Genomic DNA, 27863 nt, shown 5'->3' on the forward strand with positions numbered 1-27863 from the left:
GGGAAATGCAAATCAAAACAACTCTGAGATACCACCTTATGCCTGTCAGAATGGCTAAGTTCAAAAACACTGAAGACACTTTATGCTGGACAGGATGTGGAATGAGGGGAACTCTCCTCCACTGCTGGTGAGAATGCAAGCTTGTACAACCACTTTGGAAATCAATATGGCGCTTTCTTAGAAAATTGGGAATCAATCTACCCCAAGATCCAGCTATACCACTCTTGGGCATATACCCAAGAAATAGTCAATCATACCACAAGAGCATTTGTTCAGCTATGTTCATATCAGCATTGCTTGTAATAGCCAAAACCTGGAAACAACCTAGATGCCCTTCAACTGAAGAATGGATAAATAAATTGTGGCACATATACACAATGGAATACTACTCAGCAGAGAAAAACAATGACATCATGGCGTTTGCAGGCAAATGGTTGGATCTAGAAAAAATCATCCTGAGTGAGATGACCCAGGCTCAGAAAGACAAATATGGTATGTACTCACTCATAGGAGGGTGCTAGATGTGGAACAAGGATGACTGGACCGCTACTCACATCACCAGTGAGGCTACCTGGAAAACGGGACCCCAAGAAAGACATGGAGAAATGGATGAGATCAACATGAACAGCCTGGACATGAGTGGGAGCGATGAAGGGCGAGGATCGAGGGAAAGAGAGAGGGAGATCCTAGCTGGATCAAGAAAAGAGAGGGAGAACAAGGAATAGACCATGGTAAATGAAGACCACATGAGGAAAGGAAGAAACAAAGAGCTAAAGAGGCCCACAGAAATTCACAAAGATACCACCACAAAAGACTGCTGGCAATGGTCAAGAGACAGCCGGGAATGACCTACCCTGGTGATGGGATGGCCAAACACCCTAATACTTGGGCCAGAAACCCCATCCAAGTACTGAGGAATCTGGATGCAGACATCCATGCTGGGAGTCTAATTAGTGAGAAAGAGGAGGGTTTATGTGAGCGAGAATTGTTGAAACCAAGGTTGGATAAAGCACAGGGACAAATAACCAAACGAATAGAAACACATGATCTATGAACCAAATGCTGAGGGTCCCCCAACTGGATCAGGCCCTCTGAATAGGTGAGAAAGTCGATTGGCTTGATCTGTTTGGGAGGCATCTAGGCATTGGTACCAGGTCCTGTGCTCATTGCATGAGTTGGCTGTTTGAAACCTGGGACATATGCAGGGACGCTTGGCTCAATCTGGCAGAAGGGGACTGGACCTGCCTGGACTGAGTCTATCAGGTCGATCCCAGTCCTCGGGGGAGACCTTGATCTGGAGGAGGTGGGAATGGGGGATGTGCAGGAAGGGAAAGAACAAGGGAATCTGTGGCTATTTTGTAGAACTAAATAGTATTGTAAAATAAAAAAAAAATTACAACAGAAAAAAAAACAACAGAAGGGAAAAATATGATTAAAATATATTTAAATTTAATAATTGTTTTAATGAAATAAAAATAAAAATATATAGAAAAAAGAATATAGCAAGTCCAATTTTTTGCAATAAAATTGTCAGAGTGTCACTGTTTAAGTGGTTAACTTTTGTCCAAATTCTAGCAGAACAAGCTCTTTTCACATTCATTAAATATTGCTCATTCATTTATCTCTTTTCATCAATAAATCTAGGAGATATTTAGAAGTTATTCCACAAATTCCTGAAGTCCAGAGTATGCTCAACCTGCAGGTTAAATATGGTCATCGAATGTTACTGACAACTATGTGGGCTGTTCCTCACTCTGTTATTAGGTTACAGACAGTGGATCCCTTGGTTTTCATCTTCACACTCTACTGTTTAATGAGTTGTATTTGTTGTGATCTCACTAATCTTACACTCTCTGGTCCATTTGTTCTCTCAAACATCGTCACACATAGTTGAGGTCATAATAGCATTTAGAGAAGGCTAAGCCCTCGACCAGCAGAGTCTCTTTTCCTTTTACAGGTGATGAAATTGGTGACCATTAACACTGTACCAAAACCAACCATCACTTCTTCTTGTGATGCTTCTCTAAAACACAGGTAACACATTCCAGCTTTCCTCCCTTCACCAGACACAGACACATCATAGTAAGCATGTAGCCAATGTTAACAAGAAAACACCACCAAAGAGCAGAAAACTGTGATGAGGATCTTTGTTGGCAATTGGAAGAGAGTTAGAACAGTGTATAGATAACATCCACTGGGATGTGCAAAATGGTCACTAAGACATTTCCACAATCCAAAGGTACAAAAACACCATCAAAGGAATCATTACATGAGACATTGGGTCAGAAAGTATTCTTTGCAAGGATGGAAACCTCCAACATGCATTGTGTGAAAAAATGATAGTCACATGTATCCTATTAGAGACATTCAGACATTGGAAGCCTGAAACATAGACAACTTGTTTTCTCATCTATATGTGAAAAATAACATTAGTTCATGAAAGATCTTGCTTCTCCACCCCATGGGAGAAAATAATGAGAATGGTTTTCAGATGATTTAGAATTTCCTGAGATTTCCAACTTTGCTAATAACCATCACCAACTCAGAACTACAAACATTGTTTGAGAAACATGGAAAGTTTTATTATCATATTCATTCTATTGGATAGAAAGTGGCAAATATACATCTTAGATGCTCCACAGTAAAATAATACTATGCTTATGAGAATGTAAACAAATAGTAACTGTCATAGACTATGACCTAGCAAAGGGTCTCTAGAGGATTGCTTGAGCAGGAAGGGGAAACCACATATTCTAACACTTAAACAAGAATAAACCTGTTTGTAAGGAAGAGCACAAATCTAAGAGATGTCTACTAATTGTGAGAAGTCCCAGGAATTCCTTATTGTCTTTTTCATGTCTGAGTTCCCACTGAAGTCTCCTTCTGATGTCCTTAGCAAAGTACGGTGTGGCAGGTGGTTCAGAATTTAACAATTGACTATTAGGGATATCCCTATTAATACTGACTCTGGATGTGAGGTTGCAATTAGAAACAGTGTCTCCCACAAACAATACTATAATTCCAGAATATTATAATCCTGTCAGTCTTGATTGGCCTGGTTGGATGTCCATCCACTTTCTCATCCATGGAAATCTCATATGTGAGTCCTTGTTCCTTTATGTCTGATCTTTGGGCTATGCATAGCTGTAGTAGAGACTTTTCTTAGCAATGGGGAGGCAGCTGTCCAGTGCTGAGTCTGAGGAACTCCCACCACTATACATGCAATGCAACCTTGTTTGTGATACTATGAGAATCTCAGAGATATTGTTCAGATATAACGCCTCATCTTTGGTTTGTCTCAAATTTTCTTAATGATCAGTTAGAATTTTTCAAAGATATCATGGAACTGTCACTCTTGTTTACTGAATTTAGGGTCCTTGGTATGAGACCTCTTACTCTGCTGACTTTACTTTGAATATACATGTTTGAGGAACTGTCTTTCAGGATTTACATTTGGGTTAGATTTCCATTCTTATGACACTCTGTAGGAAGAGATCACACAACACAGACAAAAATCTATTGGTGCAGGTAGAGGTGTGTCTGCATGCATAATTTTCAGTTCTCCTCTAGATAAGAATTGGATTCTTATTGGACACAATTAAAAAATATTAATTATCAATGTGAGTACTTGAGTATTTATTTAATATGATGTTTTTAATAATAATACCAAATGATGTATTTTCTTGCATCAAAAATTCCATCTGTAGGAGTCAGTAACTACTGACTGTAGAGTTTTTGTACCACAGCCATACACATGCAACTCCAGGAAATCCCCTGCTGTGCAGTAAAGAGTAGGTAATTCAGCTACAGTGATGTGTGGACATGATGTCACTCTATGTCTCATTCCCTAGACATCAAACCAACTGCTTTGTATGAAGAGTCTAGGGTGTGTTCTGAAATACAGATTTTTCTGTGTGTAGAGGGTGAGGACAATCAAATGTGGAATTCATATTTTAATGTGACAACTACTGCCATGCTGATGTCAGTTGAGTTTCAAAAAGCATATTTCATTAAAAAATATACTCTTGGCTGGACTTGTTAGAGAAATCCTTTAATCCAAGAACTTGGGAGGCAGAGACAGGTAGATATGTGTGAATTTAAGGCCAGTCTGGTCTACAATGTGAGTTCCAGGGCAGTCAGGTCTATGACATGTAGAAAGGGCTGTCTCAAAAACCAATACATGTCTCACCAAGTAAGAGCTATGTCCACAATTAAAAGTACAAGAAATATTACCATATACACCATCTTGAGAGGTGTAGTGAGAAATAAACTAATGTGGCTTTACAAAAACACAGCATTTCATTACCACAGAGTGAAATGACTCCAATGCCTCTCTGTACTTAAACAGTGAGAAGCAAAGTCACAGAAACCAGAGGTTTTTCTTCCCCTCCTCTGAAGTAGAGTTCCTGGGCTTGGTTAGGGCCCAGTGGCCCATGCTTGTCCAGAGCTCCTCTGCAGGGAGGTTTGTTTCTGGGCTCATGCTGAGGTCCCCTCACTGTGTCTTCTGCACAATATTGAGAGGCTGTGTCCTCTGTGGTCACAGAACTGAACTGCAAGAAGAACAGGTTCTTGGACATTTCCTTAGTGATGGAAAGATGGCTCTTGAGAAAAGAATTGTAGATAGTTTCCCCACTGTGAGTTATGGTCCCCTAAGATGGCTCTTGAGAAAAGAATTGTAGTTTCCCCACTGTGAGTTATGGTCCCCATCCAGTCTAGGTTCTTCCCTGGGTCCTGCCTCATCCAGATCCAGTAGTAACTGCTGGTGATCGAGAAACCAGTGACAGAGCAGGTGAGGAAGAGTGACTGTGAAGGCTTCACCAGGCCAGGTCCTGACTCCTGAAGCTGCATCTGGGACAGAAATCCTTCAAACAAGAGGGTCAGTTCTGTCACTCACAGGTTATCACAACCCCTCATGGACACATGGAAGAAATGGTAACCTTCCACAAGAAAGATCCAGCAGTCTCAACACCTACTTTTCCTCAGAGGTCAGCCTCCTATGAGAGAACTGTGAGCTCCCACAGCACAGGATGGGATTTCACTTAGATTTAAGCAATTCATTTGCATGTCAGAAGTCTTCCTTTTCCTTATAATTGAGAAGAGTGGATACTGATTCTCTTTGATTATTACATGTGGTCATCACAGACATTGGTTTCTTGTTCTGTGAGTCTGGAATGGGAGAGCATGAGGACTATGGGGAATCACAGGAAACACATCATTGAATGACCCAACTCCACTCCCTAGCCAAATCTCCCCACCTAAATTCTTCCACTCTTGTATTTTTAAGGTCTTAGGTCAGTGCCAACCTTCTTTTTGCACTTGGGTGCCTGAGTTCTTGCTTTTTGATTAGTAAGCCCACACTGCTCCTGGTTTTGTTCACTTTTCTCACCCATGAGATGGATTTCCATCTTTCCTAACACTTCGTACTCTGCCATTTTGTTTTTGCACAGGGTTCACACCTGTCTCATTGTTGCATATACAGGTACCTAAGGCAGGTCATTCCTGAAGCAAGATTCAGTTGCAGGTAGGTAATTTTTAGGAAGGACAACATGGTTTGCAGAGACCTGAGTCCTGAGATCTAGAGCTCACTGCTCAACAGAAGGCCCATCTGTCAGTCTCCCCAAAGTGGCATAAGATGTTGGCCCAGAAAGTGGAATGCCCTTCATCCACATATTTTGATTTAGCAGACAGAGTCCCATTATAACCTTTTCTTTTTTTTGCAATTTTTAAATGTCTATTTTAAAAAAGACAGAAAGAATTAGGGAAACTGGGACAGATCATTTCCAAACAAGCTTTCCCAAGTCCCCACAGAATTCCTTCCTGACACTCAGCTGAATTTAAGGTCAATGGCTCCTGTTTATGTTGAGATCAAAGGTCAGAGGTTGTTCTAGATGAACAAAATTAAATAGGATATATGATGACAAAAGTTCTATGTTAAGTATCAGAATTACCTAAAAATACAAATGGATCAGACCTGTTCCTCATGTGCACAGGAAAAGGAGAAATATTTACAACCTGTTTACATGTACAGGCTATAGAGTGTGTCCACAGTGACTTTCTCTAATCCCAAACACTGTCATAATTAGAATATCTCAGGCTTTGCCCTGAGTCTCATGAGAGAGAAGCCTTGGAACTTCATTAACATTTGATCCTGGTGACCTCAGCAGAGTCATTTCTACAATCAGAGGTGATTTTTAACATTTAGTCCATTTAGACTGTGATATATAGATACAGAAAAAGCAGAACTCTATTTTCACAGACATATACAGATGCATGTGCAGAGAACATTCTGGGAAACCCTTAGGTGGAGCAGATAGCCCAGAGCCATCCCTCACTTAAGTCTGTACCCATTCTGCAGTTTCCCTGTTTGCCATGTGCACTCTTCGCCCTCTACTGGTTCTGAGCACTCCTGCAAGGAAGTTTGTGTCTGGGTCCTCACTGAAGATCCCTCACTGTGTCTCTAGTACAGTAATAAATGGCAGTGTCTTCAGCTCTTAAGCTGTTCATTTGCAGGTAGACACTGCTTTTGGGATCATCTCTTGAGATGGTAAATCTGCTTTTAACAGACTCTAGATAGTATGTTGCATAATTATTAGCTTTGTTTCTAATTTCAGCAACCCACTCCAGCCTTTTCTCTGGAGTTTGGTGGACCCAATGCATATAAGCATCATTGAAAGTGAATCCAGAGGCTGCACAGGAGAGTTTCAGGGATTTCCAGGCTGCACCAAGCCTCCCCCAGACTCCACCAGCTGCACTTCACACTGGACATCTGCAAACACAGAGAATCCTGTTAGTAAGCTCTCACAAATGTTCACTGACCCTCTCACTCCTACTCAGTATCTCTTCTCTATAAATCACCTTTTAATAGAGCAATCAGAAATACCCAGCACAGCCCCAATTCCATGCTGAACTTTCTATGTTCAGGGCTGATCAGAGAATGGGAGAATCTGTGAGTGCAGAGCTGGGTGCCTCTGTCAGAGTTTTAGCATCAGGGCTGGTATTCATGAGCAGAGGGGAATGTAATTTGCATGTCTTCCTGCTATATCATGAGCTGAGGGATGTGAGGCTTAGAAGACACAATTAATGGTACAGATATCTGACATGAAATAAGGGCCAAGGTGGCATTTATAGAATCTTGTATTACTGATTGGCCTGGGGACTTAGCTCAGTTGGTAGAAAACATTTTTTTTTTCAGAGTGGAAGCCCTGTGTTCACTTCCAGCACTGCATGGTTAACGAAAAGGTTGAGGTAGGAGAATTAAATGTATGAGTTATGCTTGGGATATATGAAACTGTGTCTCAAAAAAGAAAGAGAAGGAACAAAGAAGAAAGAAAGAGGAAAAGTTACTTAGAATTAATGTTAGTCATAAGTAGTAATATAATCTTGCATCTGTACTTTACTGTGGTTTGTCCATATAAACTCCTTTGCTCTTTTAACAGAAATTATCACATAAATTCATAGGAAATAAAGATATGAATTAGCTAAATATTAAAATTTTAGGAGAGATTGTATAAGGTTCAGTAAGTTATGAATGCATACATTAAATTAAAGTAACAAAATGGTACAGTATAGCATAAAAAAGGCTCAATGTTTGATCCTTAAAGAAATAAAGGAACTCCAGTACATAAATACTATCTGAGATTATACTTTGATCAATAAAAAAAGCACACCGAAGACCTGTGTGTACCACTTTGCTCCTCCAGGAGTAACTTCCCAAGCCCACCATGCTGGCCACCTCCTTTGAACCTGAAAGGCACTCCCAGCTCTTCTGTGACTTCCATATAGTATCAAGTAGGCCTATTTCATTCCATTCCATATCCTTCTGTCCCACAAATCCTCAAGGACTTGTCTTTCTTTAATCATTAGTGAGCTGTTCACTTTCTCTCTGAGAAGATCCACCTGGCCCTTCAGATATGTCCTTCCCTGCATCACCGGGTAGTCCAGTGCTTCCCTTTCACAAAGCCCACTCTCCTCCTATGACCTCCCTCCCCTCCCCATCATGCTATTTTTGTTCCTTCCCACATATCAGGCATTCTTCTCCATGGTCTTGCTTCCCTTAACTGCTGAGTAGACATTGTTGCTACTTACAGACTCCAGATCCTCCAGGTTCTTGCATCCAAGCCAGACTTCCTGGCTTTTCCAGAATCTTTCATCCCTATGCCCTCCAACTGTGCTTACACCTTTCCCTGCTATAAGAGGCATGCCCATGCCTCTGTCAGGATCGTAAAGGCCCTGTGTCTGCTGACACTAAAAGCCTCATGACTACACACCCAGAAGAGATTTCCCAAAGCAGAGAAACCAGACTTGGAAAGATACCCAGGAAGGCAAGGGCAGAGAGACCAATCAAGGGGTGTTCTGAGACTTGGATAGTACCTGTTCATGAAAACAGAAGTCCTGTACACCAGTTCCACCAATGAAAATAATGTCTTATCCCTCTCATGACTTAATCTTCTCCTGAACATTGTACAGTATGGTGATATTTTATTTGTACTGAAATGTGATTTTATTTGTATGTTAATAAATAAAGTTGCCTGGGGTTCAGAGCTAATAGCAAGCCATAGCAGAAGCTGGGAAGAGGTAGTGCACACCTTTAATCCCAGACCTTGGGAGGCAGAGCTAGGCGAATCTCTGTGTGTTCAAGGATACAGTCAGCATGGAGAAACACACCTTTAAATCTCAGTACCAACCATAGAAGACCAGGAGGTCTGTACAGACAGGCAATGATGAGAAGGTCATGTGGTTGGGTTTACAACCAATGAGAAGGCAGAACAGGAAGTCAATAAAAGGACGGACACACAGGAAGTAGGTCTCTTTCTGTGGGGAAGGACGACAGTGGCAGCAAAGGGTAAGAAAGGGTTTTAGTGTCAGGTCTTAGCTACTGCTCTGTCCTCTTGGGCTTCTAACTCTGCAATTGGCTCTGTGTTTCTTATTTAATAAGGCTGTTCATCTACAGTACAAACCTGCATAAAGGTGATTGAACAAAAAGGAAGAAAGACTCAACAAACAATTTCAAAGGTAGTAGTCTCAGATCAAAAGGAAATCTTTATATCTGACTCCACTGTGATTCAAAGCATCATTAGAAATTGCTATGAAAACATATACTCTGAAATTCTGGGTAACCCAGAAGAAACAGAACTTCTGAGTTAAGATTATCTGCCAAAATCAAGGCCCTAAAATGTAAATAATGTAAGTGGACCCATTATCAATAAGTTGATGCTGTTCCTAAAAGCCTGAGGAATCTGGATGCAGACATCCACATCTAGGCCCCAGGTAAAGCGCTGGGAGTCTAATAATCAAGAAAGAGGAGGGTTTATGTGAGCGAGAATTGTTGAAACCAAGGTTGGATAAAGCACAGGGACAAATAGCCAGATGAATGGAAGCACATGAACTGTGAACCAAAGACTGAGGGGCCCCCAACTGGCACAGGCCCTCTAAATAGGTGAGACAGTTGATTGGCTTGATCAGTTTGGGAGGCATCTAGGCAGTGGTACCAGGTCCTGGGCTCGCTGCATGAGATAGCTGTTTGAAACCTGGAACTTATACAGGGACGCTTGGCTCAATCTGGGAGGAGGGGACTGGACCTGCCTGGACTGAGTCTATCAGGTCGATCTCAGTCCTCGGTGGTGGCCTTGATCTGGAGGTGGTGGGAATGGGGTGTGGGCTGGGGGGAATGAGAAGGGGGCAGGAGGGGAGAGAACAGGGGAATCTGTGGCTGTTCTGTAGAACTGAATAGTATTGTAAAATAAAATAAATAAAAGAAAAAAATCTAAAAGCCTCACATTAGAAAAAAACCTACTATCAGAGAAAGTCACTGTTGAATTATCAGACCTCCAAGGAAGACTACATACCACTTCTTCTTAACTTCTTCTGTCAGATAGAAACTGACTGAACATTTCCAAATTATTCTATGAAGTCAATATTATCTTGATAACTGAAAAATGTAAAAATGCTACAAAAATAAAGACCTATTCATTTGATGAACAAAAATGCAAAAGTTCTTAACAAAATATTTGTAAATCAAATTCGGTCATACACCACAGAATTTACATTACAACCAAGAGGGCTACTTTCTCAAAAGGAAGGTTGGTTCAACATATGTCAGTCAGTATCATATACCACATAAATAAATACAAGATTGAAATGACATAATTATTTTAAATGTTGCTGATAGGTCACTTGGAAAAGTTCAACGTGCCTTCATGAAAAAATTTCTGAGCTCTTTAGGGATGAAGCCATGTGCCACAAAATAAGAAAGGCTACATAGAATAACCTATAGCCAAAATTATATTAAATGGAGACAAACTAAATAATTTCCTCTAACATCAGGAACTAGACAAAGATACATATACACTATCTTCTCCCATATTTCATACAGTGCTTTTAGTTTTATCTATCATATTTAGACAAGAAAAAGACATAAAATGGATCAGAATATAATGGGAATTATTCAAATTATCCCTACTTGCAGATGACATGATTCTTTACTTGAAAGACCCTACTGCATATAATAGAAAACTCTTGTACCTAATTAATACAGTAATGTTTCAGGCTACAAGTCCTAGAGCAAATTCAGATGTAACATAAAAAGCCAAAACAAGGCATTCTTTCCTCTCCATGCTTATATTAATACTCCCATAGTGTTGAAATCCAATGATAATGATTTTCTAGATGAAGAATTCAAAAGAATGATTATATCTATGCTTACAGAACTCAAGGAGGATATGAATAAATTTCAAGGCAGCAGTATTTTCATCAAAAAGAATATCAAAAGATATGAGTGAAATGAGGAGAAATACAGGTATGAAAATAGTTAAAAAGGCAAAGAATTGCTGAAAAAAACAAACTGAAATGATGATAGAAATGAACATGTCAATAATTCAAGAAACAGAAAGCCCTCACTGGAAGGACTCACCAACAAAATGAATCATGAATCATGTCAAAAACAAAATGAGAATCAAGGCTGGAACATATTGTAGAGGTAAGGAGTTATTCAGGAAAGGACAAGAAGAAAATTTTAAATGTATATGATGAGAACATGGGAATGTTTTGGGATCCCAAGAAGAGACCTAACCAATCTTTTGATTATGGGCTGAGGACATGGAAAAGAATACCCCAGCGATGGCATCAGGAATATTTTCAATAAAAACAGAAAAAACTTAAACCTACAGAAAGAAATGGCTATTTAGATATCTAGAGGTCACTAAAGAACAACAATTAGGGACATGAAAGATATTTCCCATGATATATTATAGTTTAACAATAAAATCACAGAATAAGGAAAGAGTATTGAAAGCTACAATGGATATCAAGCCAGTTATAAATTCAGGTCCATCAGGGTAATACCTGAAATACAAACAAAAATATTTGAAATTATACAAGTCTGGAAAGATGTACTACAAGTTCTTAAAGAAACAACTGTCAAGCCGGGCGGTGGTGGCTCATACCTTTAACCCCAGCACTTGGGAGGCAGAGGCAGGTGGTCTGTGCGTTCAAGGCCGACCTGGTCTACAGAGTGAGATCCAGGAAAGGCACAAAGCTATACAGAAAAACCCTGTCTCGGAAAAAAAATAAAGAAACAGCTGTCAACCGGGACAACTATATATAAGAAAACTATAAGTAATAATTGAAGGAAAAAAAATCTTTCCACAATAAAAGTTGTCAAGGCAACTTATGATCAGTAGTCTAGCTCCACTGAGAATAATGAATAATGGGATATTTAGCCTGAAGAGAATAAACACACTGTCATATAGAATGAGTAAATAATTTCAGAATATTTAATACAGAGTTCTAAGAAAACACCAGAAACAACACATGTCAGCAGTGATTATACTACTTCCAACAATAATGCTAAGTATTGATGGTTTTAATATCAAAATAAAAAGTTTCAGACAAGCAGAATGGGTTAGAAAAATGGGAGTATTCTTGGTGCTAACTTGAGAAACAGACCTCACCTTCATAGGACACAATACCTTAGGTTACAGGTTGGAAAAAAACTATTCCAAGCAGATGAAACTAAGAAACAAACATGGATAACTATAACAATATATGATAGACTTGAGTCAATCCAAAACTTAAAAGAGGTAAAAGAGATTGCTTCATACACATTAAACAAAGAATCCAATAAAAGAATGTTGCATATATGTATATATGCATGTATATCTCAAAATTTGCAGCAAATTTCATAAAAGATATACCACTAGTTAAAAAAAAAGAACAGATAAGACCCAATGTAGTGATGGTGGATGAATTTTCAATACCCTACTCTCACTGATACACAGTTCATCTGGGAAAAAAATACACAGAGAAACATTGAAGTTTAGTGTCCTGTAAATGACATGGACTTCACAGATAGCTTCCAAATGTTCCACACATATATGAAACTTCTACTGACTTTGGGCAAATCTCAGCGTGAAGAGCCTTAAAACTGTGTCTCCATTGTCAGGTCTTAACTGTCAATTGCAGAATTCATTTACCATGAGAAAAACCATCTTCATGGTGACCAAGAGGAACTTTGAGTTGTGTCATTTCTGTTTGGGGAACTTCCCAGAAGAGTGACATGGATGCACTTATCTGTGTCAGATATTGTGTTTTTCAAGGCAAGGGGTTCTAACTGACACAGGAGATGGTCTCCTGAGGCTTGTATGTCGTTAGTTGAGAGGAAAAGACTCTGACAGTCAGGAAACACCCATGCTGACCTCTCTCCGCACCTGCTCTTCAGTCTCTGCACAATTAAGTTTTGATTTTCCCTTTTGCTGTCTCATGGCCACAAAAAAACTGTCAGTGCTATAGATTATACGAAATTGATGTCATTTGTAAACCATAATATAGAGTAACAAACTGTGTCCTCTGTGTTTACTTGATGGATCCTGATCTCAATTTAATGTTTCTCACTCCCATAATGGGCTTGCTATGAAATGTTTATAGACAATACTAAAGACTCTCAGCAATTCCTTACAGGTCAGGAAGATTGTACCAGCAATCTTGTGTTATTGTGATACCTTAGGGCAGAGGTAAGAAAGAATTTTGTGGAGGATGGAAACTTTGGTTCTCCTTGAGAAATGTACCTGTTCTACATTAAGTGGGCCCTATAAAACTTGCATGGGTCCAGCCAATTCAAACCTAACAACCAAACATGTCTTAGACTTGCTGTTGATGTTCCTCCAAATTCATAGGTAAGGAAAGTCCTCTTTCCATTCTGTCCTGACTCTGTGGCTTATATTTGAAAAAGAGAGTCAATGGTGGCAACAACATTCTATACACTGCACAGAGGACAGCAGAGGAGTGATGGGCCTTAGAGGACAAGAAATGTCTGTTCACCTTTTACAAGGTTAAGGAGACACTTACTGAGTATCATGTGATCTGCATTAATCCAGCAGGTATCAGACAAGTCCTTCATCCAAGGTCTTAGAGCCACTTGACAGATGTCTTCCCAGTACATTGGAGAGTCCCATTCAATGAAGAGGCCTGAAGTGGAAGATTGTCTTGCCTTCTGGTCAATCCCTGCTTTCCAGATGGAGAAGACAGGGTGCTTTATAAAGTCACTGATATTCCACACAGTATTTTAAATTCAACATAGGTTTGCATAATTTTGAACATAGAATTGGCCTAGGGGATTCATGTTTGCCACAACACATTTCCCATAAGATTGCATCTATATTAATCCTATAACATTTGTATTGGTCATAGAGAGAGAATGTCTACTAGAGGAACATGCAAGATAAATGTTCTGAGTGAAAATAACTTCTCACTGACATCAATCCATTGAGATTACCATGTACCACAGCATTTATCCAAAACCAACCTCTCTATAGAATACATGTTAACACCAAGGGAGTGTGAGAGATGATGCTGTATCAGTGTAGGGACATATCCTAAAAGGCATTAGAATATAGGTCAGAGCAATGAGATTAGGAATGCAGAAAATATGAGACCAGAGAAAAATGTATAATCTCAGAACTCATCTTAAATTAACATGTACATGCATTGGGCTGTTATGTGTATTCTATGAAAAATACTTTAACGGTACTTTTAAACAACTTACAGGAATTATACTTAAATGAAAATATATGATGGCTAAAATTTTCTCATATTCTAAGAGGCTAAAACTGTTATTGGACTTTCCAGACAGAGTTAATAATGTAATTTTTGGTCACTTAAGCCTTCAGTCTGCTATAGTACTATGTATTTAGCCAGTTTCTTTAACTTTCCTTTAAGAGAACATTATAATAACCAACTTTACTTGCCTTGGATTTCCCACATAATCAGCATTTTCAACATATGAAAACGCAAATTTCTAACCTAAGTCTTGTGTTCTTCCATATTCCCGACTCAAGATTATTGCTTGTGTATTTTTATACGTGTTATGACAATCATTTGCTGAGAACAAAATATAGGTTTGAATAAATCTTATAAAAATGAATACCAAGAATAATTGAAGACAGCATACAGATAATGCTTGATAAACAATAATATCTGTAGTACTTTTTATTATTTGGGCTATTTGGAGTGATTTAACAAGGCATGACCCTCATACAACTCTCTTAAAGATATCTGTAAAGCATCCCTTCTTCCTTTTCCATGGGATGCTTTATTTGCTGTTCAATGCACAGGGAAAATAACTTTGTTAATGATGCACATGCACACACACACATGAGAGAGAGGAGAGAGAGAGAGAGAGAGAGAGAGAGAGAGAGAGAGAGAGAGAGAGAGAGAGATATCATCATATTTTACCTATTAACTATGTGGGTTAACCCTTACCCTGTAGTTTACAAAGAGATAGTGGATCCTTTAGTTTTCAACTTCACACTGTACTGTTCCTTGAACCATGTTTATTTGTCCTGATCTCAATACTACAATATTCTATAGTCTGTTTGTTCTCCTAAAGTTCTTCACACTTAGCCAAGGTCACTATAATAATATCCAGAGAAGGCTCAACCATGAACCAGTACATATATGTTTTTCCTCTTACAGATACCTGAAATTGATCATCATAAACACTGAACCAACACCAAACATCACTTCTCCCCATGATATTTCCTTAATTCACAGATAAAATGTCCTATCTTTAGCAGAAAGAAGAGAGTTCCATAGCAATAAATATGTAGACAATCTTAACAACAAACCACTAACGAAAAGCAGAAAACAGTGACAAAGAATCTCTATTGCCAAAGGGAATGGCAATAGAACAGAGACAGTAGATGATATCAGCTGGCATGTGCACAATGGTCACTTGGACTTTTCCACAAGTCAAGGGCACACAAAACATCTTCAAGGGAATCATTACATGGGCCATTGGGATAGAAAGAAATCTCTACAAGGATGCAAATCTCAAGCATGCATTGTGTGTTAAGTGATAATCACTTTTACCCTGTTAGCGACCTTCACACATTGGAAGCCAGAACTATAGACAACTTGTTTTCCCACCATCTGTGAAAAATCACACAAATTCATGGAGGATCTGGCTTCTCCTCCACATGTGAGAAAAATAACAAGAATGGTTTTCACATAACTTAGAATTCCGTGAGATTTCCAACTGAATTAATAACCATCACCAACTCTTAAAATTATGGACTTTCATTGAAGAACATGGGAAGTTTTATTCTTGTTTATTCCATCTGATAGGTGACAAATGGATAGCTTAGATAGTCCATAGAGAAACAATGATATGCTTATTAGAAAGTAATTAGTAGTAACTGTCATAGAATGAGAATAGCAAAGGTGTCTAGAAGATTGCTTGAACAGAAGGAGGAAACTGCATATTCTGATATTAAACAGCCATAAGCCTTCTTGTGATGAACCATGTGGTGCAGTACTGCACTTCTGACCATTCGAGGGGCATCTACTAGTTCTGAGAAGCCTCAGCAGTTCTTAAGTATCTCTGTTGGCTCTGAGCTCCTCTGCATGGAGGTGTGTCTGAGTTCACACTGAAGTCTCCCTCCCATTTCTCTGGCACAGTAAGACATGGTTGATACTTCAGATTTTTAAAGAAGTGGCTACTGGAGATATCCATATTAACATTGACTCTGGATTTGAGTTTCCAAATAGAAGCTGTGTCTCCAACAATCAATACTATAACACCAGCATATTCTAATCTTTTTTTTTTTGGGGGGGGCGGGGGGGATGCTGTTGTATCCTGTTAATGGGATAGTTGGTTACAGGGAATCTAGAGACAGAACATTTGAGGGACAGGACCTGTGAGTGTTTCACCAGAACAGACAAGACTCCTGCAGCTACACCCGGGAGAGGACACCCAAGAACACTGAACATTGTCATTAGTCACACACACTATGAGACACATGCTCAGCTCCCTTTCCTTAAACCCTGTGACACTCACTTCAGAGAACAGACACCAGACAGAACAACAGTCCCAAAGTCCATACTTTGATGGACCCTTGTGTGAGAATGAGATTGGAATTCATCAGTGAGGGCTGCACTTTCAGCCTAGAATTTGGGGCTGCTCTAAATGAGGGCACCTATACAGGAGATAAGTGGGTAGCAGATTTCAGGTCAGTGGTCCCTCTAAGACAGAGTTATTTACCTTGAGTTTCATGAGGAACTAGAGGTACAGATCTCAGGGATATTTTCTTTATCTCAACCTTGTTTACCTACTCCCAGACAAATGAGAAATGACGTGGGTCCTGCCATCCAGACATTATTCTGTGAATATTAAGATGACCTCCTCTCTTTTGTTCATCCATCAGCCTATGCCTCATGTCTACATTGCACTGTTGAGTCTGAGGTGTGGCTATCAGTAGACAATCCTTACAACTGATGGCATTCTGTGGATCTTGGCCTGGAAGGATGTCCATCCAATTCTGTTTTTTTTTTGTTTTTTCAAGACAGGGTTTCTCAGTATAATTTTTGGTGACTGTCTTAGATCTTGCTCTGCAGACCAGGCTAGCTTTGAACTCACAGAGATCCACCTGGCTCTGCCTCCTGAGTGCTGGGATAAAAGGCATGAGCCACCAGTGCCCTGCTCCATCCACTTCTTCATCCTTGGACATCTCATATTTTATGAGTCCTTGTTTCCTTATGCCTGATCTTTGGACTACAAGGGTCCATGGTGGAAACAGTGAAGAGACCACTGTTCAGTGCAGGTTCTGAGGGTTTCCCAATACTGTGCATGCTCCGCCACCTTCTTTGTGATGCTGCGAGGATTTTCAGATATTATGTCTCATTTTGGGTTTGTCTCAATTTTCATAATGGTCAGAAAATTTCAAAAAAAAATCACAGAAATGAATGTCACTCTTGTTACACTGAATCAGGGGCCCATGTTGAGAGAGCACTTACTCTGCTGATTTTACTTTGACTATGTGGGTGAGGCACTCTCTTTCAGGATCTGCACTTGGGTTAGATCTCTGTTCCCAATACACTCTATAGGAGGATTTGATCACAAAACACAGACCAAATTCTAATGGTTCAGGTTCAGATTTATCTGCATGTATAATTTTCAGTTATCTTCTAGGTCAGAAATGAATTCTTCTCTGACACATTTAAAAATACTAATTAACAACGTGAACATGCATATGCTGGGGATGTCTTTCTGTATGCTGTGAATGTGTTGCTCTGATTGATTGTTAAATAAAACGCTGATTGGCCAGCAGACCGGCAGGAAGTATAGTATAGGTGGGATAAGCAGAGAGGAGAATTCTGGGAAGTGGAAGGCTGAGTCAGGAGATGCTGCCAGTTGCTGGCACCATGAGAAGTAAGATATAAAGTACCGGTAAGCCACAAGTCACGTGGCAACTTGTAGATTAATAAAAATTAGTTAATTTAAGATAGAAGAACTTGATAGCAAGAAGCCTGCCATGGCCATACAGTTTATAAGTATTCTCTATGTGTTTACCTGGGTCTTAGTGGCTGTGGACCCCAGAGGAACTGGAGAAAACTGCAGGTACATGCATATTTATTTAATATGATGTTTTTAATCCTAATACCAAGTGACATATTTTCTTACACAAAATATTCAGTCTTTGGGGGGCAGTAACCATCTTATAGCAGAATCCTTGCATCTCAGCCATACACACTTGACTTTAGAAAATCCCCTCCTGTGCATTACAGGGAAGGCAATGCAGCTGCAGTGATGTGTGGTTACCATGCCATTCTCTGTCTCGTTCTCTAGGTATCATAGCAATTGCTGTGTGTGAACAGTCCAGGGTATGCTCTGAAATATAGATGTTTCTGAAGGTGGAGGTGTGGACAATCAAATGTGGGGTCACGTTTTTATTGTGAAAACTATGGCCATGCTGAGGCCAGCTGAGTTCCAAAAAGCTGTTTGTTTTCAATTAAAAAATAAATATTCCCAAGACCAGATTGATCACTCAGCTTGTGACTAAGTTCACAACCAAAAGGACAAGAAATATTACCATATAGACCATCTTGAGGGGTGCTATGAGTGAGAAATAAACAATTGTGACTTTACAAAACACAGTGTTTCAGAATCAGAGAGGGGGGAGGGAGGGAGGAGGGAGGGAGGGAGGGAGGGAGGGAGGGAGGTGACAGTGAAACCTCTCTGCCCTTAGGGAGTGAGAAGTAAAGTCAGAGAAAACCAGGTTGTTTTATTTCTCTGCTCTAGCGTTCCTGTGCTCAGTTAGGACTGAGCTCCCCCTGCTGGTCCTGAGCTCCTCTGCAGGGAGGTTTGTGTCAGGGCTCCTGCTGAAGTCTCCTCACTGTGTCTCCTGCACAATAGTAAGTGGCTGTGTCCTCGGTGGTCACAGAGTTCAGCTGCAGGAAGAACTGGTTCTTGGATGTTTCTCTAGTAATGGAAATGGAGCTCTTCAGGGATGGGTTGTAGACAGTTTCCCCACTGTGAGTTATGTACCCCATCCAGTCTAGGTTCTTCCCTGGAGACTGCCTCATCCAGATCCAGTAGTAACCACTGGTGATCGAGAAACCAGTGACAGAGCAGGTGAGGAATAGTGACTGTGAGGGCTTCACCAGGCCAGGTCCTGACTCCTGAAGCTGCATCTGGGACAGGAATCCTTCAAACAAGAGGGTCAATTCTGTCAATCACAGGTTGTCACAACCCCTCATGGACACATGTATGAAATGATAACACTCACCAGGTAGGGATGTCACCAGGCACAGAATAGCCGATATTCTCATCTTCTAGGATACAACTCCTTTTCCTTGGAGGAGGTCTGCCTCCTGTAGAGAAATGTGAGCTTCCACAGACCAGGAGGGAATTTAACTTAAAGCTAGGTGATTCATTTGCATGTGGGGAACCAGCCTTGTCCTTATGAGGAGGGTGGATATTGACTCCCTTTGATTAATTCAACACAATCATCACAAACTTTGGCTTCCTCCTCTGTGAATCTGTAATAAGAAAGCATGAGGATTACAGGGATCATAGGAAACACATCTTGGCATGACCCCTCCTCTTCTTAGTCCAACCTCTACACCTATGTTCCTCTGCTCCTGTATTTGTAAGGTCTCAAGTCAGTACCAACCTTCTTTTCAAACTTGGGTTCCTGAGTTCTTGCTTTCTGATTATCTAGCCCACATTGCTTCTGATTTTCTTCCCTTCTCTCACCCATGAGATGTGTTTCCATCTTTTCTAAAACTTGGAGTCACTACCATGTTTTTGTTGCACAGGATCCACCTCTGCCTCTTGGTCCATCCTTGCTGTGAAATGTAGAAAAAGCACAAACTGAGAGAACCAACTGGACCATCAACATTTCATGCCACCTCCCTTGAGGACCTCATTCATTTTTCACATGCTGTCCTGGCTCACAGCTCACCCAAGGTAGACATGTGACAACAGCAATCATTTGACAGACCAAATATGTGGACTAAAGATAAAAACCCTGAGGATATTTATCCTCAGACCTCTGCACACACCAAGGCTCCTCTGAGACTTTGTAACAGATATCTGCATTTGTCCACAATATGAGTTTTTCCCTCATTTCTCAACTTCTTAGTACTTTCAGCTGATGTCAAGTATAATGCTCTTCCAGGTGATTCCAGGTTTCAGTTCTGCTCTTGGGCAATTCATTTCACACAGGAAGCTACAGAACGACAACAGGGAGTTTGTAGACTGTATCACATAAAGTGACATCACAGTTCCATTGCCAGAATAGGCATCATCAGTGTTTTCATCATCAATTAGAAATCTTAAAACACAAATTTGTCAGAAAAAAATGGGTTATTCTCTGTGTTTGTGGAAGCTGGCTAACAAGTTCAGTGAAACAACCTCAATAACTCTAACAAGTTCAAGTAGAAGAGGAATTATTAGGGTTACTATTGCTGTACTGAAACACCATGACCAAAGAGCAAGTTGGAAAGGGAAGGATTTATTTGGCTTATACATCCACATCACAGTTCATCATTAAGTGAAGTCAGAACAGGAACACAGGCAGGGAAGGAACTTGGAGGCAGGAGCAGATGCAGAGGACAGGGAGGAGTACTGCTTACTGTCTTGATTCAACTATCTAGTGTCTGGGATTCATTCAGAATATCTGAACTTCTCAAAAGGACTTGGGCCACTTCTCTGACTATACCCTCTGCAACACACACACACACACACACACACACACACACACACACACACAACTTTTCTTCTAGGTTCCAACTGAAGAAGTTTGTCAAAATAATTGGGTAAAATAAAGTATAATGAAGGTATTTTACATAATGAAAACACACACTAAAAGAGATTTTAGTATCCATACTGATTTTAATTAAAGATAACAACATCAAAGAAAACCATTATCAAACAACTCAGATTACTCCACAGGATATAAAAATCTGCAAGCCCAAAGAATAAAATTTCATATAGTGGTTCTTACATAGGAAATGCTCTAACCTCTGTGAGTGCTGAAAAGCATATTCACTGCAGTGGGTATAGGTAGCAGACAGCCAGGCAGAGATCTCTTAGAAAGCCTTCGATTAGAATGTGGCCACAAATATTGATGTGTGGCTAGGTACACAACTCTCAGCTAATGCAGTGGAACACTAGGGTAGTAAGCTGACCTTGTATACAGAGAGCGGGGCTGGGTATTGGCTGGGAGACAGAATTTGGCATGGACCTGGTAACTTTAAAAAAGCCTGGAGTATAAAAAAGACAGAAATACACACTTTATATACGCACTATGCACCATGTGCATTCACCGAGATGGGAACACAGGGGACACTTGGAGAGTCTGTGTGAAAAGGTGTTTCTCTTACATGTCTACAAACATAAAGTGATTCAAAGTAATCTTTCGTAAAAGTCTAAATCCAACAATAAGATCATGAGATCCTGTGAAGTAGATATCTGATGAAGTTATTGGAAACAAAGTTAGGTATACTTACATTAGTAGATGTTATGCAATGACAATTTGGATTTAAAGCCTACTCAACAAAAAAGGGAATCATGCCTGGTACTGGAAATGTAGTCAACTACTCAGGGTTACATAAATCATAGTTCTCTGAGGAGAGTCTAAACTGCAACTTTACTGAATAGCATAATCCATTACTTCATTATTACTTCATTCTAAATATTTATCCTTTTCCACAGAGCTAGTTGATGCTATCTCCACTCATTAAGGAAACTTTTGTTTGCAACATAAATTAAGTTAAAGTAAAAGAGGCAATGAATTTTAAGCAGAGAAGGGGTCTATGAAGGAGGGTTTTTAGGAGAAAATGATGAAATTATAATATAAACTTTAGAAATAAAAATATTTTAAAAATTATAATGGAAACTAAACTTTAGTTTGTTTATTTTATAAGATAGGCATAGTTATAATACAAACTGCTTGGGATATAGCTCAGTAGGCAAGTATAAAACTCTGGAATCATTTTCTCACAGCAGAAATATCCCCTGTGATAGTGTATTCCTATGATCTCAAAAATCAGAGGGGGTGCACAATAATCTGAAGTCAAAGACAATCCTTCTCCTTATAGCAACATTGAGGTAAGCCTAGGATTTCTGTTGTGGTGATCCTCTACATATAATAAAAATATAACTCTAGAGATAATTGTACAATGAATATTACAAGAAGAGATTTCCACACACAGGAAACCAGACTTCACCTTCCCTCAGCACCTGCTGCACAGGCTGTCTTTTCAGTGTGTTGTCCACAGTACTCAAAAGACTTGGCATCTTGTTCAACCCTTAGCATATAAGAAGGCACTGACACTGCATTCACCAGAATGCTTCCTTTGGATCATTTGTTATGCCTCCTCTCTGCTTTCCTTCCTCTTGCCCAGTCATAAACAGTCTATAATCATGTATAATTACTGCAGTTTACAGTAAAGTTGAAATGTTAAGAAAATATAAAAAGTATTAAATTCAGTGTGCATGACAATTGCCTTGCAGTGCATTTCACAACCTGGATGTGAGCTGCTTCCTCCTTCCTTGTGATGAGCCGAAGCCCCAGATACTCTGAGTCTGAGAAAATTCAAGGTCTCATATTGCTTCTATCAGAAAAATTTCAGAGGAATAAAAATCCAACACTAATGGTTAATAATATACACACAATATACTATTTCATATATAGATGAAGTTTTTAAGCAATAAACATGAGGAAATCATGGTATTCATGGAAAAATTGAAAGAATTATAGATCATCAAGCTTTTTGATGTAAGACAGTGTCACAATAGGTATCATGAATTTTTTCTTGTATGGCATACTTTTTGAAAAAGAAGACATAGATGTACACATGAGACTATTTGGATGTATTAGGAGAAGCAAAACAGATAAGAGATAACAGATAAGAAAGGATGATATAGAAGCACTCATGATTTCAAAGTATAGTAAATACACAATACTGGAAATGTCACAATTAAGCCTTAAACTATGCTTGATTAACGTATGCTAATGAAAGTGAAACATATATTATAATATTTTTCAGCAAACTATGACAAATACATCCATAGGCATCAAACATGGCTCATAATAGAAACCCCATATGCACAAACTCATCACAGCTCTGCTCACTATGTATTAGTTGTAAAGCCTAGCATGCTATCAGTAACTGATGGATGGTGAAAGAAAATGTGATCAATATTCAGGATCAAATTTTTATACCAAAAGCAGATTAAAATCTTTACAGTTCTACAAAAGTATTTAATTGGTTATCTACATATTAAGGAAAATAACCCAGCTTCTAAAAGACAATACTGCAGTATCATCACATGCATCAGACTAAGCAAGAACAAGAATATGGCATTTAAGTGGATTCTATCAGGAATACCAACAGGGAAAATGGCAAGGAAAGGGATATTTCAAAGGTTATGAAAGAAAATATGTGACCAAAGTAAGTTATAGGTGTATGAATGCATAAGAAATTCACTGATTTGTAAGGAAGATATATGACTATATGAGAAGGAAAATATAGCATCATAATTTATGAATTTGAATGCAAAATCCTCTAAAACATCCTAAGAAATTCCATATATTGTCCCATTCAAACATATAATTCACAACAGTCAACAGAGTAATCCCAAAGTTGTAGAGATGATTAAACATGGATGTCAATAAATGTGATACAGTAATATACACAAAATAAAAGTTGATGCCATTTTATAATGATTACAATATACACAATTGAAAGAATTTAATAATACTCATAAATTAGAATAGAAGAAAATATAGCAACTTAAACTGAGGCAGAAAATTTCCTCAGGGGTTAAAATTGCTTCCAATGTAAGTGTAAGGTCCTGAATTTAGATTGCTAGGTCCTGTGTAAAGATAGAGTGTAAAGCTAGGTGGTGTGTATCTGTAGCCTGGGTGCTTCTATAGAAAATAGGAGGTGAAAAGCAAATACCCAGAAGCCCATGGGTCAGCTACAACATGTGACCCTACCTCAAAGAAGGTAGAAAGTCCTCTGACCACAACATGTGCTCTGTGGCACATTTTTGCCCACCCTCACGTGGACACAGACACACATACACATACCATACACACTCAAACACATTAATAACTTAAAATAAAATGACCACAGGCTACAAAACAACAACCTAAGGAAAAGGCATAACTATATTTTTTCCATCTGGCACAACGTAATTGTCCTCCTTCAAACCAATTTACTCCAGATGGTCCTTGATACTAGTCAGAGCATCAGTCACAAAAGAAGTAAAAGTCATCCAAATTAGAAAACTGAAACCAATTTACCCCTTCAGATGACATGAATTTATAACCTGAAAACAAAGATTCCATGAAATTAGAACCAATAAACACTAATAATGATGGTAAGATAGATCATAGCTATATTTCTATAAATCAATATTAGCTGTATTAAAAGAAATCTAGAAAGGAAAAATGAACAAACAACATGTCACCTAACCTCTCACTCTCAAACTGCTGGCCTCCTCTGTATTAACTATCATACACACACACAAACACACACACACACTTATGCATAAATATATACATACAACCTACTCAGTTATTTCACTGTTGCATGTACATGTTTTCAGAGCTGAACAATTAGTATTGGAAATCTGAAAATATTTACCCAGCACAAACATCATTATGAGACTATAAACAAACATGCAGGTAACTCAGTCACAAGAAAAGAAAAATTAAAATTTTAAACATAGTAGATAAGAAATTTTTGTAATTGTGTATATTCATAGATATGCAAACAACTTCCATTTTTTGAATCATTATTGAAATGCAAATTAAATACACACAGGAATGTTAATTATACATGTGAGGATAACGTTTCAGAAACAGGAGATAACAAGTGTTGATGACTATGCACAGATTGGACATTTTGTTAGTTTGTGTGTAGATGAGAATAGTCAAACTGGTATGCACTCTTCAACAAATAAAATGCAGCATCACCATAAATTCTCCCAATCAACTAGCAGGCTATGTATAAGAGACAGTAACACAAGTCAATGAAATGTCTATATCACCAAGTGCAACCACTGCAGGTTTGTTCTAAGGGGCAGAAATAAGAAATGCCCCTCATTCTGAAGTTGAGAATGCTTTGTGGGGTGTGGGAACTAATCAGTTAAAGAGAGGTATTGCTTATGAATAACATCAGAATAAGTTATAGATGTATAAAATGATCAAAGATACAATAAAAATAATTAGGAAGGAAATCTTCAGAGTGTTTGTGGAAAAAGGAATGGACAAAGAAAGAATGGACACAGAGAATTTATGAAAATGCTGTTATGTGGTCTTGAGATGAGGAAAATGCTGTCCTGTGAGCAAAAAAAAAAATGAGTCACAAAATGATGGAACTGAACATGGTGAGTACTTCATCCACAGAATATTTTGATTGTTCAGTTTTATACCCACATTAATCACATCTTTTCCATTTTCCAAGACTCTATGAAGAGACAAACAAGGAATCCAGGAAACTTCTACCACCCATTTCCTAACAGCCTTTCCCAAGTCCCCACAGAGCTGCAGTCTGGGGCTCATCTGGGTGTAAGGCAAGTGGGTCAGGTCTGGGAGGAGATAAGGATTCTTGGTATTCACACATGCAATTGTTAAAAATGAATTAGGAGATTTTTTTTCTTTTATTGTGCTCTGTGTTAGAACAAAGGTAAGAAGTTTCTCTAGATGAACAAAACATAACTGGAGTTTTGATGATGAAATTTAAAGACTAAGTAACTGAGTCCAGTAAAAGTACAAATGCACAGTTCTCAGGGAAAACAGAGGGATGTGAGACCATTAGGGTGCACGAGTCACTGAGTATAGCCTCACCTCTCCGTGGATCCTCTAATCCCAAACACTGTCCTAATTGGAATACCACTGAGGCTTTGCCCTAAATCTCATGAGGGAGAAACATCACTGATACTGTGGACCTTCCTAAACATTTGATCCCGGCAACCTCAGTGGAGTCATTTCTACTCCCCAGTGGTGATTTAAGGCACTCAGTTCATGTTAGACAGTGGTATATATATTTTATATTATGGCAAACAGAACCCTGTTTTCACAGTTTCACAGAACATAAATGTACAGAGCATCCTGAGAAATCATTAGTTGGAGTGACAACTGAGTTCCAAGAAACCAGCACTCTATTATGTCTGCACGTGTGCCCACAATGTCCCTGGTTCCATGTGTGCTGTGCGCCCCCTGTTGGTTCTTAGCACTCCAACAGGGAGGTTTGTGTCTGGGTTCTCACTGAAGATCATTCACTGTGTCTTGCACAGTAATAAATGGCGGTGTCTTCGGCTCTTAACCTGCTCATTTGCAGGTAGACGCTGCTTTTGGAATCATTTCTTGAGATGGTGAATCTGCCTTTCACAGATTCTGCATAGTATGTTGCACAATTATTAGCTTTGTTTCTAGTTTCAGCAACCCACTCCAGCCCCTTCCCTGGAGACTGGTGGAACCAATTCATGAAATAGCTACTGAAAGTAAATCCAGAGGCTGCACAAGAGAGTTTTAGGAAATCTTCAGGCTGTGCCAAGACTCCCCCAGACTCCACCAGCTGCACTTCACACTGGACACCTGAAAACAGAGAATCCTTTCATCAGTAAACTGCCACACATGTCCACTGTCCCTCCCATTCATGTCCACTCACACACTGAGTATCTTTTTTTTTATCTATAAGTTACCTTTTAAGAGGGTAACAAGGAAAACCAAGCTCAACTTGGTTAGATGTTCTCAACTCTATGTTAGATGTTCTGGGCTCAGTAATGATCACAGAATGAGAGGACCTGTGAATCCAGATCTGGGTGCCTCTGTCAGAGCTGTAGGGTCAGGGCTGATTTTCATGAGAAGAGGTGAACCTTATTTGCATGTCTTCCTGCTATATCATGAAGTCAGGGGTAGGAGCCTTAGAGGAGATACAACAAAGGCCAAAGTCAATTTATAGCATCAAAGTATCATTTATTGTCCTTTTCATTGTCACTAATGGGACACAGCTCAGTTGATAAGAGTACTGTTTTTCATGCCGGAAGTGTTCATGTGTTCATCCTCAGCAAGAGATGGGAGCAGGAGAATCACAGGTTTGAGTTCTGATTGGGCTACATGAGTTGTGTCTGAAAAAGGAAAAGAGAAGAAAGGAAGGAAGGAAGGAAGGAAGGAAGGAAGGAAGGAAGGAAGGAAGGAAGGAAGGAAGGAAGGAAGGAAGGAAGGAAGTCAAAAGAAGGAATGAAGTGGGTGGTCATGCCTTAGCCATATGTGTGTTGTTAGGCCCAAGGGCCTCTTCCATCCTTGTCAAGGGGAGTGCTAACCTTCTCTCCTTTCTTTCTTTTTTTGGAAAGAGATACCTTGATAGAGAGAGACATTATGGGGTAAGGGAGAAACCTGGTCCTAGGGAAATTCCCAGGAACCCACAAGGATGACCCCAGATTAGACTACTAGCAATAATGATGAGGGGGGCCTGAACTGGCCTATCCTGGCAATCCGTGAATACCCTAACTATCATCATAGAGCCTTCATCCAGTAACTGATGGAAGCAGATGCAAAGATCTACAACCAAGCACCAGGCCAAGCTGTGGGAGACATTCTCTGCTTTCAACCCTCTCCATAAGCAAGACAGTTGTGTAGATTGGTCTGTTTAAGGGCCCCCCTGGCAGTGGGAATAGGATCTATCCCTGGTGCATGTGTGGCCTTTTTGGAGCCCATAGTCCCACCTTGCACAGCCTTGATGCAGGAGAGGGGCTTGGACCTGCTTCAACTGAAGGTACCAGGCTTTACTAATTCCCCATGGGAAGCCATACCTTTTTATTCTTTGTACATGTAAACTCCTCTGATGTCTTAGCAGAACTTATACAATAAATTAATAGAAAATTAAAAGAAGAAAAACTAAAATATGACAATTTAAGCAATGTTATATAAGGTTATGTCTATAGTAAATTCATACCTAAAACTAAATTACAAAATGTGGATGAAGCAGTAACAGCTCAGTACAGCAGGCAAAAAGAATAAAAAGTGATTCTGCCAGGCGTTGGTGGCGCATGCCTTTAATCCCAGCACTCG

The 27863-nt window shown here is 39.4% G+C and overlaps 2 pseudogenes and 1 gene segment (V, D, J or C); all 3 read right to left on the minus strand.

Moving 5' to 3' along the window:
• Positions 1 to 6432: 6432 nt before the first annotated feature.
• LOC119089083 lies at positions 6433 to 6931 on the minus strand (annotated as a pseudogene).
• Positions 6932 to 18639: 11708 nt separating this feature from the next.
• Positions 18640 to 19145, minus strand: LOC114686742. The segment is given in 2 exon segments: positions 18640 to 18977; positions 19059 to 19145. Coding segments are annotated over 2 exon segments (381 nt in total).
• Positions 19146 to 27029: 7884 nt separating this feature from the next.
• LOC114686761 lies at positions 27030 to 27137 on the minus strand (annotated as a pseudogene).
• Between the last annotated feature and the right edge of the window lie 726 nt (positions 27138 to 27863).

This window comes from Peromyscus leucopus, chromosome 14, assembly GCF_004664715.2.
Source record: "Peromyscus leucopus breed LL Stock chromosome 14, UCI_PerLeu_2.1, whole genome shotgun sequence".
Lineage (NCBI taxonomy): Eukaryota > Metazoa > Chordata > Mammalia > Rodentia > Cricetidae > Peromyscus > Peromyscus leucopus.